The 13,643-nt window shown below is 42.1% G+C and overlaps 1 protein-coding gene across 17 annotated transcripts in view; it reads right to left on the reverse strand.

Moving 5' to 3' along the window:
• The window catches only part of LOC135163006 (bromodomain adjacent to zinc finger domain protein 2B), a 47,554-nt gene that overhangs the window by 15,140 nt on the left and 18,771 nt on the right, over nt 1-13,643 (reverse strand). For 16 of the 17 annotated variants that reach the window (XM_064122081.1, XM_064122089.1, XM_064122085.1 and 13 more), the window contains exons 3-6: nt 4,577-4,635; nt 3,108-3,267; nt 380-613; nt 24-212 (exon numbers count right to left, since the gene is read on the reverse strand). In XM_064122081.1, the coding sequence (XP_063978151.1) occupies nt 24-212; nt 380-613; nt 3,108-3,258 (574 nt within the window). In that variant the 5' untranslated portion in view covers nt 3,259-3,267; nt 4,577-4,635. The remainder of the gene's footprint in view (nt 1-23; nt 213-379; nt 614-3,107; nt 3,268-4,576; nt 4,636-13,643) is intronic. The other variant, XM_064122083.1, reaches the window with a different exon arrangement.

Here is a 13,643-nt window from a genome sequence, read left to right on the forward strand (position 1 = left end):
GGAATACAGGGGCTTACACTTACACTTACTGGACTTGTGGGACGACGACGATAGCGACGGTGGATTTAGCAGTGATGCTGGATACGGGGGTAGTAGGCTCTCAGCACCTGGGGGAAAACCAGGTAAGCCAGCACCTTGTAACCTGGCTAGATAATCCTGAGCTGCTAAGTGGGACGCCATTGTCCACCATGCTGCACTTGCTGAATTTATACCTGTGTGGATGAATAAATTATTAACATTTTTTTTTCCATGAATTTTAATGAATTTATGTCGGATATCTTTAGTGATCATATTCGTTCTTCAAATAAAATTAGAAAACCGGCCTGGACGATGACAGAAAAGTATTAATATTTAATTAATGAATGGCAATAAAATTTACCTAAACTGGCTGCTTGACTGGCAGCAACACTGAGTGTTCCAAGACTCGCGTGTGAATACGGTGGTGGCGGTGGTGGTGGTGCTGATGCGGGTGTGTGACCACCAAAACCAGGTGCTGCACCACCACGTCCCAGCATTGCATAGGCCGAGGGCAGATGATGTGCACCGAGTCCATAACCACCAGGCATACCACCAAACAGTGAAGATGCTGCACTATCGCCACGTGGCCAATAAGCTGAAATAATATTTACGGGATTTTAAGGGTGGAGATCGCTCCAGTGTTATGGTAATCGGAGAGGGGCTGATATTCTGCAATTTAATGCCGACGTAACACGTAGTTATGGGTCATACGCACTGATTTTCGGAGTCTCGCGGTCCGGGTCAAGGCTGTGGTATTGGAAATAAAAAGTATATGGAGGGGAAAAATGAGATCGTAGATTTCCTTTCGATACTTCGAGGGAAATTTTACACAGATAATTTATCTCGACAGGGGAATCTCATGGGCAATAATTTATTACCATAATTCTCATTCTTGTGAAATAACATTGAGTATCTCACTCACAGGGGAATAAAAAAATCAAGCAGCTCATTTTAGTTCAGTATTTCAATTAAATTCAGTATATCAATGAAGTTGATTTCCGCAACATCGAGGCCGTGGTCAAGGTTATGGCATTGAGAATCAAGGGGTCAACTTGGATTCCTACCGGATCGTCGAATCATTTCCCAGCAGATTGCGTGAAATTTCTACAGAATATTTTTTTGCGTGAAAAACAATCCCAAGCTCTCTCACAGTTAAAACAAAAATCTTGTCTAAAAAAAAACGAATCAATTAGGCGGTGAAAGAGGATATGGGGGTTGCATCCAAAGCATTCGCATGACACACGCTGTACATACACGAGGAGGAAAGGGGAGGAGGAAGCTTGCACATATGAAGTACACAATCCGCCTCATGTGTTGATGATTCTACGGCGTACATACGGTTGAATCAACCCCGAGGTATAATGCGAGGAATTTCTTTCCACCCCATGTCATTTTCAAGGGGGATACGCGTGTATAATCAATATTGAGAATTAGTTCACTGCTGTGCAGTGCAGTGTATTCCCGAGAATCAAACTGAAATTATTGTTCTCATTTCCCGGAACCCAATACTGTTGAAGCCGGTTAATTTGGTGATCGATTGCTTTTAATTTATTCTCCATTTTATCCCGGAAATTTGAATTAAATTAATATCTACCCTTGCATTATGATATTGTGATAAATAGACTAGGATTGTCCACTTCGTTTTGTTTGTTATACAAAATAATGATCAGAGAATTCAATTGATCCGGATTCCAAAGGAATCAAGAGTGAAAATGAATGAATTAGCAATTCAAATCCTCCAAATCCCCCAATAAATCGTCAATAACTTTTATAGAATAGCTTTCATCATCCAAGACCACCCTGAATTGTTCTCCAAGCACCCTCGACATATCTTTGACACAAAAAAAAATCCCCAGACAAGCAAAAGGAAAGCTCGTTCGATGGAAAGGACGTTCTCGTTAGTGCAATTCCGTAATTGCAATTGGTTCGCTCTCTTCCTCCGTCCTTCCCCCGCCACCACCATTTTCTATATCTCGGTTCTATTCCACGCCTGTCGCGCCGTTTCCGGAGTCTCTCATCCCCTACAATCCATACTGTGCCCAGTCCGGACATCTCACCCTCATCTCTACTCTTCTTTTTTCCTTCCATCCACACACACAGGCACACAGAGTGCCTTTTTCATTTCTGGGAGAGACCGGAGGAGCCTCAAAGCTTTGATAACGAAATAGGAATACGTAAATTCCTCTTATCCACAAACTGTCATCAACTGTTCAATATGAATTCAATTAAATCATAAAATATTTGGATATTAGTCTAGTTACATAATTGGAAAAAAATATATTTTACGGCCAAAGAAGTATATTCTCAAATTTTTTTATCGCGGCGATAACGGCGACTCATTTTGAATTTATTTTCTATTCTTCACCCTTTGATGGTGCACTCGAGGCAGTGTCTGTTCAAAACGCCGAGAGCTCCCCCAAAAAATCCTTCTCCATCGCTTATTTTTCATTAAATATCACCAGGATCCAACGAAATATCGAGAATATTGATGTTTTCCGAGGGAATGGGCGTTGGAGACACAATGTCGGCATTTGGGATGCTGTGCAGTGTAGCGTCTAGCTTGGAGAATGATGCGAAGAGAGTCGGACGATAGGGGGGTTAAAACGGAATCCAGAGGGGCTGGGGAGGGAGAAAGGGGGACAAAACGACGACTGTGCCGCAGCCGGGCCAGGCGAACTGAGGTGGTAATCAATAAATATACAGAACTAGCTTTTACGTGTGGTATAACGTTGGAGTGGGTTTGGCAATTGTGGAAGTGATTACCGATTCTGAAAATTCATCACCTCTCACCGACAATGACATATGTAATCGGGGAAGCGATAATGAATGCAGCAAATATCATAAATAATGAACTTGCGGGATGAAGAAATTTCTCATTTATATTACCGACGAGATGAAAAAAAAAATTGTTGGTTATCGATTTGGAAAATCTCTCATGTCTCATAAATAATACTGACAAATGGATCTTTAATGAAATTAATGATTGAGAAATATCGATATAGAAGAGGGAAAATGGGGCCAAATCAACAAATGAACATGAAATGACATGTAAAAATAGTGGAAAATCTGGCGGTAAAAAAAATACTCACCACCGAATAGCGCACTGGGATCAAGGAGCGGGTTAGCTTGATCCGCTTGTAATTTATCAGAGACGGAGCTGGCTACCGAGCCCGGTGTTGCCGTTGTTGCTGTTGTATCTCCACCCCCACCTCCGCCCGACGCGGAGTTCTCCTTCTCCATGCCAGTCTCCTGAAGAAATTAGTGAAGAAACGTGATTTGATTGATTGGAAAAATGTCATCTCGGGGGAAAGTTACGCTAGTCTCCCGCCCCAACCATCCGGGAGGTTCCCCTACATTGCCTCAATCAGCTGACTGACACTTTCCCCTCATATCCAGCTGTTCAATATAAATATGACATTGAGACTGCGTTTAATTGGCTGATTGATTTATGATCGATTTGATTGCTGTTGATTTCCGGTGATTTAATGAATTTTTGGGAAGGAAAAGGGGCTTTAAGGCACTGATTGAAAAGGCAGGATTACAATTTCAATTAAAACATTATTGATTCTACTGCTAAGTCTAATTGATTAATTATTAATTGATCTGGGATTTGTTAATTAATTTAATGAAGAGAACATGAGGATTAGATAGAATTTGTGCGTCAGAGTGAAGGGTCACTGTTGAATTAATTTGACCAAATGATTGATAATCTCCTCAACCGCCATTAATATCGCTAATTAATACCGTTAACTTTCCACTTTAAGGAGAAAAAAAACTGAAGATGATACGATGAAATTAGCATGAAATTAAGTATCAGATGTGATGTGATATATTTAATTCAGTGATGAGGAGTTTTCAACATCGATCCTGATGGGAAATGGGAATGGCGACTGAATGCACTGTTGTGAGGACCAATGCTTGAAGTTGGACGATGTGGAGGGCACATTGGTGAGAGGAGAGGTGCAGAACCTCTGGAGGTGGAGGGAAGCGGAGGTAAGCCACCAGCAGCAATCAATACAGAGCTAGCAGAGCAAAACCATCCTCTGCCCCCTTTGCAATGCTCTCGTTCTCCACCTCTCTCTCTCTCTCTCTCTCTCTCTCTCTTTCTCTTTCGAGGCTCTAGCTGGGGTTGTCTCACCGCGCGTGAATATACTTCGATGCTAGGTTTACTTGGATATTCCGAGCTAATAGCGAATTGTGCAATTACTCTTTGTACTTCACTTTTTCATAAAGAAAGGTGGGGGAAGATCGAAAGCTATTTATTTATTTTTCCCTTCCCCCATTCATTTCATTTGATTTAATTATCGTGACGATTAATTCTCCAGCGATTTCTTCCAATTTCTCGTGATCGATTTCACTGAATATAAATGGGGTGATGAATAGTGACATTAAAAGAGTAAAACTTTTCTAGTGAATCTAGAGAATAGCTTTTTATTGATTCTACAATTGGAAAAATAACTACCGATTCCTGATATTATATTTAAGTATTTTTTGGGAGTTCAAATTTCTAATGTCAACAATTTGAGTTAATTGTTCGTAATAAATGTTGCATACTTACAATTGATAACGGGGCTTTAACTCATAGTAAATAACCGCTCCAAAATGACTCCATTATATCTGAAACAAAAATAGAAGAGATATTATAGAAACGGTTCGAGTGAAAAAATCATGGGGTGAATGGGGTATATCCGGGGGAAAAAATTGAATGAGGAACAATTTATTTCTTGAGATTACGAGTCATGTGATGCTGCAAGTGGTGAATACAAGTTAAGTGTCTGGTTTATGTCGATATAACAGGAACTGCCGATTGCAGTGAGTATTAACACACTCGCTCGAGCCGGCATAACCAGAGAAATGCTTTCATTTTATGGAAATCGTTCTTGGGTATTCGACTTGGATATGAATTTCAATTTTATTGTCTCATATAATCAATGAAAATTCCCTTAAAATAATTTTCTGATAATTTTGAAAATTAATTTTTCACGCAATAAAATTTATTCGATGAGCAAGTGAATAACAGACCCTAAGAAGCGAACAAAGCAAAAGTGAAACGAATAACAATCTCGTTCCCTGCAACCCCCATAACCGATCTCCAGTCAAAAGCCCCCTGACCAGTCCTGAAAATTAACCATCTCGATAATGAGCATAGAAGTACGTGTACGTATTCGCTAATCAAGTGAAAGGATTGTCAAATCGATGATCGTTCAGATGCACGTGGTGGAAAAGGTGTTACAGCACCTGCGCACTGGCTCTACGTACTAGTTCTCAGAGACGGGTGGCCCAGATTTCCACTTCGTTAACGATCCCAGTAACAACGAGTGTTTCTCACCGATATCCTTAATCCCTCCGAAAAAAAAGGCCAACGAGGGAGAGAGACGGGAGTCGAAGTGAACGATGAGACCAGCTACTCCCGAACGATTCAAATTCGATGGAGACGCTGAACGCTCGGTACAGGGGGAGTGTTGGGGCCGGAAAACAGGAGGCAACGGCCTCACCACGGCGCACACATTCAGGGGGAAAAAGGGCGAGGGGAGGAAGAACCCACGAAATAATTCTATCGCGTGCACTCGCTGGCCGGCTGGCGTGTGTGTGCTTCCTTTTCAATGGCTGCCACCTGGGTTTCTCCGCACCGTGCGAGGGCACCACGATCATTGGAAAAAGGCTTCGGGCCAATTCAACCCCCATTATGAGTTATTTTATCGAGAGATATTTACACCGGACGGGATTCGATCGGTACATGGGGAATCCAAGAGCATTCCGTGAGACGATTTTTAATGGAGTCAAGGATCCTTCATTTTTTTTCTCCGCAAAATTGAGGGAATCATTTTTTTCTGTTGATAATTAGGAAAGAATTCCGCTGTGCGGAAATTTTCAGGGGGACAGAGGGGAAGGAATGTAAAATTGATGTTCCGAAATTCCTAAATCATGTGAAATATCCCTTATCAACATCACTAGGTGCCTCAAGCATAATTCCCGTTGTTGAATTCACCGAGAAATCCTCAATTAAATCAGAGATGTGACCTTTTGCCATTTTTCCTTCTGCCAGCTGACACAACAGCAACGAAACCCAGGCGGAATCACCTCTTTCCCGGTGAACCCGCCCCCGATATAATAGTTTTCTTACTCAACACGGAAGAGCTAAGTTATAAAAGGAGAGTCTAGTCGGCACGTCGATAGCCACCACAGGTCGATGCGGGTCAGCCGTTTACCTGGGACAGCTCCCATGCTGTTTCACTTCTACTGGGTATAGAGCCTTCATACCAGCGTTACACTTTAAAATGTCGCGTTTGTTACCAAGCCCGTTATTTCCTTGTGTCAAAGGATCCAAGGACTTGCTGAGATACACTTGATTATTCCAACAATCGCAAATGCATTCGCTCATCGGGTGCCGCATGACGAGGAGGAAAACAAATTCACAACCAAATGCTTCGAAATTTCTAACGTCAAGAATCCCGAAAATTGCACCTAATCATCGGTGAACGTAATTTCCATCAAAAAATCTCCAATTTTGATGAAAAAAAAAAAAGCAAATAAAAGCTTTCATTCGATTGAGAGCCCATTACTGGCGATACCCACTAATTGTAAATCTCATGCGAGCCAGTGAAACCTCCAGTAACACGTGTAACCATTATCAAGGCTATTTCCTCCGTTGAAACACATCTGTGGGAATAAGAAAAACGCTGTGACGATGCGCGCACGCAAGAGTTGGCCATTTTCATTGGGGGGTTATAAACTGTACGTGCTTGGCGTCAATTTAATCCCAGCTATATCCAAGCCATGCACACGTTCGTCAAACCTGTGTGCGGCCACGGACCACTAGAAACTTACCGGCTAGGGACCACGGTGCCCTTCCCCTCTATTCTCCACACTCTCTTTTTACCCCCCTGATGTGCCCCACCTCGCTCTTTTCCCCCCTCGAGGGTTTCTCGTTGAGTATCGATCTGCCACGACTGACGCTCGAGATACAGAGGGAGAGAGAGAGAGAGCGAGAGCGAGAAACCGTCGGTATAATCTCTCACACAGTCCATGAGTTGGTTATATGGATGTATATAAATATATACATCGAGCAGCCACCATTTTCCATTAGTCACTGAGGATCAACCCTCGACGCGTGGACAAACGTCGGCGTGGTTTTTCGGTGAATTTTAGTTTCACGTATGAATATAGGGGTTGGCGGGGGTGTTAGGGGTTGAGGAGGCACGAGAGAAAGATTCTTTTCAATGTTGGGCAAATTATTTTTTTCCTACGTACATTTACTCCGATCTGTAATGTCTACACAAATATTTCCATAAGTTGTCGACAATTCCGGTTCCCCAACTTGTTGAAAAAAAAAAAATAACGAATTAATTTATGGTATTGATCTTACTCACGTATAGAAGGAATCGCAATCTCATTATCAACGACCCACTCACGTATAAACGTACACTCATTGGATAATCATTTTCCGAAGGTGCGTTAAAGCTTCTTTTGCAATCGTGTGACGGGCCAAAGCTAATTGGATAAAATCGCTAGTCCCAGCCACCTCGCCAGAATTATTAATGAATAACTGGAGAATGGCAAAGTAAAATGTTACCAAGTTTCTGCTCATTATAGGGCTCAACAAAGTGCCTTTAAAAAGAGACTTTATTAATCCAAATCACATCGTTGAGTCACAAGATACTGAAGATCGTAGAACATTCGAATAATTCCTACTACCTATAAAGTTGAGTATATCTGCAGAAATGTCTACGAAAACATTATAATAACTTTTATTACAGTCATGGAGCATGCGACGTTCTCCCCGAAGCCATCTTATCACCCCACCTCCCCCCTATAAACGCGCAACGCGTGATTAATCGTCTTCTCCCGAGTGATGACATCAAAAATTCCTCCAACATCACAAATGGGCCTCCAGCATTTCTTATTCTCCCTGAGATAACGTGAGAGACGTGTGATTTCAAATGAAGGACGCAGTACAGTTTGATAATAAATATGAAACGCACCCTTGAAATAAATCGGTACGCGTCATGATGCTCGGGCTTTTCCATCGCGAAGCAAATGCTCTCTCTTAAATAAGTCAGGGCGGCACCCCAGGCCAGGCCGATCGATGACCAAGCGACTGTAGCTCACCAACATATCACTCTGACGTTGGGAACTTACGGTTTGTTCCATCCAGGACAAACAGAAAATTGGTAAATAGTACTTAGACAGTGCTATCATCTCATTATCGATGGAAGTTCACTCCCTATTGGACACTTTCTTGGATTGGAAGCTCGATGGAACCTCAGATACACAGCAGTAAAGTAATTGCTGTCCGAAGATTGTTATCACCAACAGATCAACTACCTCTTTATTTTAATGACTATTTGAGAATTAGTTTTTCAGAGGTCTTTGAGAATCTTAGATGTGAATTCTCAATTCAGTGGAGATGATAGCAGTGTCAGCAATGCTTACGAGTTGATGGATTAGGTAGCGAAGCGAACTGAGAAAATATGAATATCCTGGGTATTAAGGATATTTTTCCAGCTCTCATACCTTTCAGCCTCCGCACAACCTCGCAACATCGACAACAGGATTGGCCTGACCCTAAGAAACAAGAGTCTTCAACAAAGGCTCTCGCCTCGATTCAATATTCTCTCCCATTGAACGCAACCGCAGATACGACCACCACATCAGTACCCACCTATACCCAAATACATCTATACGTTACGATGAATTATGAAATGTCTCACGCACCAGAGCACTGGATTGCGGACACTCGATAACTATCGACGGAGTCACGTCACTGAATTATACGGCTCAACCTCGCTCCCAGAGATCGAGTCCACCAGTCGTCTCACCTTGTCTCGTCTCCAGCAAGGATTGCAACGCTTCATTCCCCTCCTAATCACCATCGAGGAAAAAAACAAACACATGACACTTAAGTGATAATGGTAATAGTCATGGTAATGACTGTTTTAATGCCTGAAGAAATATTTCGACAGCTACGGATTGAATTTTAATTTCTAATTTTGATGGGACACCTTGAGGTATTTTATTGTCACGAAAATTACTCTTGACTTTCATAACTGAACAACAAAGTTTCCATATGGATCTAAGATTAAAAAGTTGCCTCTAACCTACGCACAAAAAAATGTAAGTTTTTCTTTTTCTTTCACTGGCAGAAAATTGTTTAGATTTTGAAAAGAAAACTGACTCATTGTACTCGTATCATCATCGATCAGATGATACGGTCGATTGAAGACGTAATCCTCGTCAAATGAATAATTGTAATGATTTAAAAATAAAAAAATAAATCACAGTTGCAAGAAGCTTTCAGATTTTTCTTCAACCACCTCAACCTCCCTCCACACCTCAGAATAAAATATCCAACGAGTATTGCCACGTTGCCGTTGTTCCAACCGAATCCCCTTGTTGGTAAAAGAAGCTTCACGAAGCAATTTTTGCCGGGGCGAATCGATCTGGACGCACGCGGAGGCACGCAACGCAACACAAGCCGCCGACTCGTAAGAGAAGGCACACGCATATACATGAGAAGGCCTGAAAAAACAAGTCCCACCGCTGGCCGAACGAGTTTGCCTGAAAATTTTGCTAAACAAAACGACTTCCTCACCCAAAAATCCCCTCAACCTAATCCAGGACCCCCAGAATAAATAATAAATGATCGTCACGTGCACGATAACACGTGCATTGTAGATAAAAACCATCTCCTCCAATCAATTTTCACCGATAACCCATAAACTTCCACGTGACCTGTATTCCCGCGTGGTTTACAGCGCTTGCGCTCATTGAAAATTTTCCCTGAAAACCGATTGATCCCCCGGAAAGTCCATCATGCTGCCCTAAACCCATTTAATCACTTAAATCGTCGGGAGAAAGTTTGAAAATTTCATGAGCGAGTCTAAAAGCCGAATCGCCTATGATAAACAGACAATTTTTTTTCTTAAATCTTCAAATTGATCAGAAGATCCCCGAAACTGGCAATTAAACCCGGCGATTGGTCATTCCATTAATCGAATCTCCTCTGACAAAATGATTTCAAAATATCCAAGGCAATCTCAACAAATGCAATTGATCATTTCGAGAATGGGTGACAAATCCAGAGATATAATTTGCGATGAAATTGGAGGCTACGTCCTCACCGGTTGGTCGGTGGTGCCAGGCTCTCCCACTGGCCCTCACCTCGTTGTCCCTACTCCAATATTTCAGGTCTCTCCATCTCCCTTGAATTGTAACTCTGTCTTTTATCAGTGAACTCCACTGTTGTGCTGTCTCTGTTCAACAACTAGGGGAAGGGAGAGGATTCAGGCATTCGTAGCAACTCAACTCTGCGTTAACCGCCTACTCGAGAATCCCCGCATGCGTCCCTCGGACTCTTCCCTGCTGAGCTGACGGTATCTCCTGCCCTCCCGCTCGCCCCTCGTGCACCACTCTCTCGTTTCTCTCCCTGCATGAGAGAGGTAAGCCTTTGGTGTTGTATACGTCTGTAACGCCCAGTCCGCCTCTTCGTTTCGCTTTTATCTGTCCTTTCTTGTTTCAGGGGACTGCTACCAACCGTTCCTCATTAACCGTGATGAACAACTCGGGGTGGGGAATTCCTGCGGGGAATGCATTCGAGGTTTTCGGGGCTTTTGGATTGATCGGGGTAATCGTTCTGATGAAGATTCTATTCTACTGGTTATTTATCCCGGTATATTAAGTTGTATAAAGTACACGATGACATTTGCCACACAGCGATAAAACACCTAACATTAAATAATGCAGAAGAAAAATCATAAAACCACATACCATTGCACAGTGTAGGGTTGCTAAGGGGGGCCCAAAGTAGATAAGACAGTCAGAGTTGAATCGACAAATGATACTGATTTTATATATATTTTTTCCCCTCAAATACATGCTTGGGAATGGCCCCAGGAAATTATAGCTGATAGGCTAACGCACGGAAAGCATTTTAATGATTATTCATTTGGGTTCAAATTGTTTTTCACACTACATTGTATTTTGACACACCCAGACGAAAAGTATAGGGTATCCATCAAAAAATCTACCGGTCGGAGAGGGAACTTGATTTCGGAGTTGACGTCATGACTCCAAAGTAAGCGTTTAAAATTGATGGATTTTTAATCAGTAGTGAGAAAATGTCCGGACCATCTTTCCTGGAGGTTTTTATGCGCGAATGACTCGCAGACCCCAGACTTTTGATTTGAACATATTCTAAAACCGAACTCCAGGCGAGTTTCTTCGCTTGAATGAGATTTCTATAAGATGTTGTTTTCAATCTCTTCGAGATGTCGAGGTATTTCAAAATATGAACTTTATCATTTGATGAATTGAATGAGCTACGCACACGTCCACCCGGCTGAGATTTGTCATTAACAATATCAACGAATATTTTCCATAAAATGAATAGCCGTTGAGAATTTCAAGAATCTGTACTTGAAATTTCAAGAGTCATTATCTAACAATGCACGAGACACTAATTCGGCGCATTTATCAGAGGAATATCCTCATACCCGACAAATATCCAGGAATAAACCAGGGAGATGCGCGCGCTGGGATTGAAAGCATCGCGAATGACCAAAAGGGAGAAGAAAGGAAAATGGAAGGAAATAACCGAGAGAGTTTAGCTCTCGCTCCCTTCCTCGACGTTCCAACGTGTGTCAATGCGCTATCTTCGTTCTCCCATTGGTGTTAGTTTCACCATGTACAAAACAGTCGGCAATTCCGTTTGCCAACCTCACTGGGTTTTACCGAGACCATCCCTTAGCGACGCCATCGTTGTCCCGTTCATTCCCAAGGGTCCAAAGGAAGCGAGAGGGAACGAATGTGAGCATACATAAACTACCTAGGGCATGCGATCCTGGAGCTGAGATTCCAAGTAAATCCCTCAAATTGATACTCGCCAAGTGCCTTCAACACTTTTGAATATGTATCGACAAAATTTCCAAAATTCCAATATCCTCACGTAACTTTCCCGAGTCGATGCGGTAATAGGTGAGTAATTATTACTGAATATTCCTCACCGTCTCCCCTCGCATTTCGAAAATCCATTGACAGCTGAGCTCTCCGCAGAAAAAAATTGAAAAAAAAAAAGTCAACATCCCACAGTAAAAACGCCGGTATCTTTATTATACGTCCTGAACAAGGAAGCGTAATTACGTTGCAAGCCGTGACGCAAATGGAACGTCCTGATGCCTCAGGTATATAACAACGACGATCAGTCCCGGTTGTACAGTGTGTAATATAGGTTGGGCTCTCTCTTTCCTGTTCTTTCAACTCACCATCTACTTCTCTCGCGTTAAAGCACATACTCTCCATTCTCCACCCAGGCTATCCCCTTTTTCTTCCCACCTTTTTACTCTTTACTCCTTTTTTCGTTCCGTTCCTGTCCTGTTACTCGAATCTCCCCCTCGCCCCTTTCCCTCCCTACCATCATCCCTCCGCTGGTTTTTTTCTCTATGTACGTCGCATCTCGGGAGAGGGCCAGATGAAAGGTAAAGGGGAATGGAGAGAGACAGAGCTAAAACCTGGGTAAGCCGAGGAAATTGCGCGACTGGATTCCCCTTCACCTCCCCCAGGTCTCGGTACTGCCACGAAACTTGGCTCACCATCAAAAGGAATCGATTCTATGTAACTTTCTTCCCTCGTTTTCTCCACTCTTACCATTTCTCTCTGTTTTTCCTCCACCTCTTATTCTGATTTTTCATCAACAAAAGATTTAACGTTCGAAACCCCTTCGACAGGAGACCTTTTCTCGACTAGAAAATTACTTTATGGAATTTTTATTTATTGCCGGGCAAATGACGGTGAATGTTTAATTTATGAATGTCATTTGAGAAAATCATTCTAGGCCAAGGTTTTCCGTGAACATCCGGTTTTCTTTGACACATTGAATCAACAAATTTATCAGTTAAGAGTATGTGCTTGAATAATCTGTGTTGAAGACACCTTACTTTTAGAAAGGAAGCTTATTTAATTTTCGAAGTATTATTTCAATGGAAAATCACTGCACTTCTGAACTAATTTTTCATCAATAAACAATTTAATGTGTGAAACACATTCGGCCGAAGATCTAGCCCACTTTTGACCCTCGTAAAAGTAGAGGTGAAAACCACTTTATGGCATTCTTATTTATTACCAGAGCCAATGATGAATATTTGATTTATGGAAGAATCGTTTCAGGAAATAATCCGAGGTCAAGATTTTGCGTGAACATCTGAATGTGTTCAAAAAATTGGCCAATTAAATTTCCCGAATAAAAATCGTAAGAGTACTTGAATAATTTATTACCGGATAAATAATGTTAACTGGGCAAAATAAATTAATTAAGTCTGACACTTTAGTCCCTGCCCCCCCCCTCCTCATTCCGCTTAATTCCAACCGAAGATTACGAAATTAAAACCTCGAAGGAACTTCATTCCAATTGTCAATACCCCGCTCACTATACCTTGAATTATTTCAGTAAAAAATTGTAAATCATACGATATTTGACGACTGATGAGGCACGTCATACGGATCTAGCTGGTCACTTTGGAATGTCTCGGTCCAACTCCCTCCCTGTACGATTATTCTACCTGCTAACAAACCCGTCGGCAGAGACATTCCAACAAGGTCACAGCTCGCCACTAAACTTACGTTTCTCCGGT

The sequence above is a fragment of the Diachasmimorpha longicaudata genome, chromosome 5 (assembly GCF_034640455.1).
Source record: "Diachasmimorpha longicaudata isolate KC_UGA_2023 chromosome 5, iyDiaLong2, whole genome shotgun sequence".
NCBI lineage: Eukaryota > Metazoa > Arthropoda > Insecta > Hymenoptera > Braconidae > Diachasmimorpha > Diachasmimorpha longicaudata.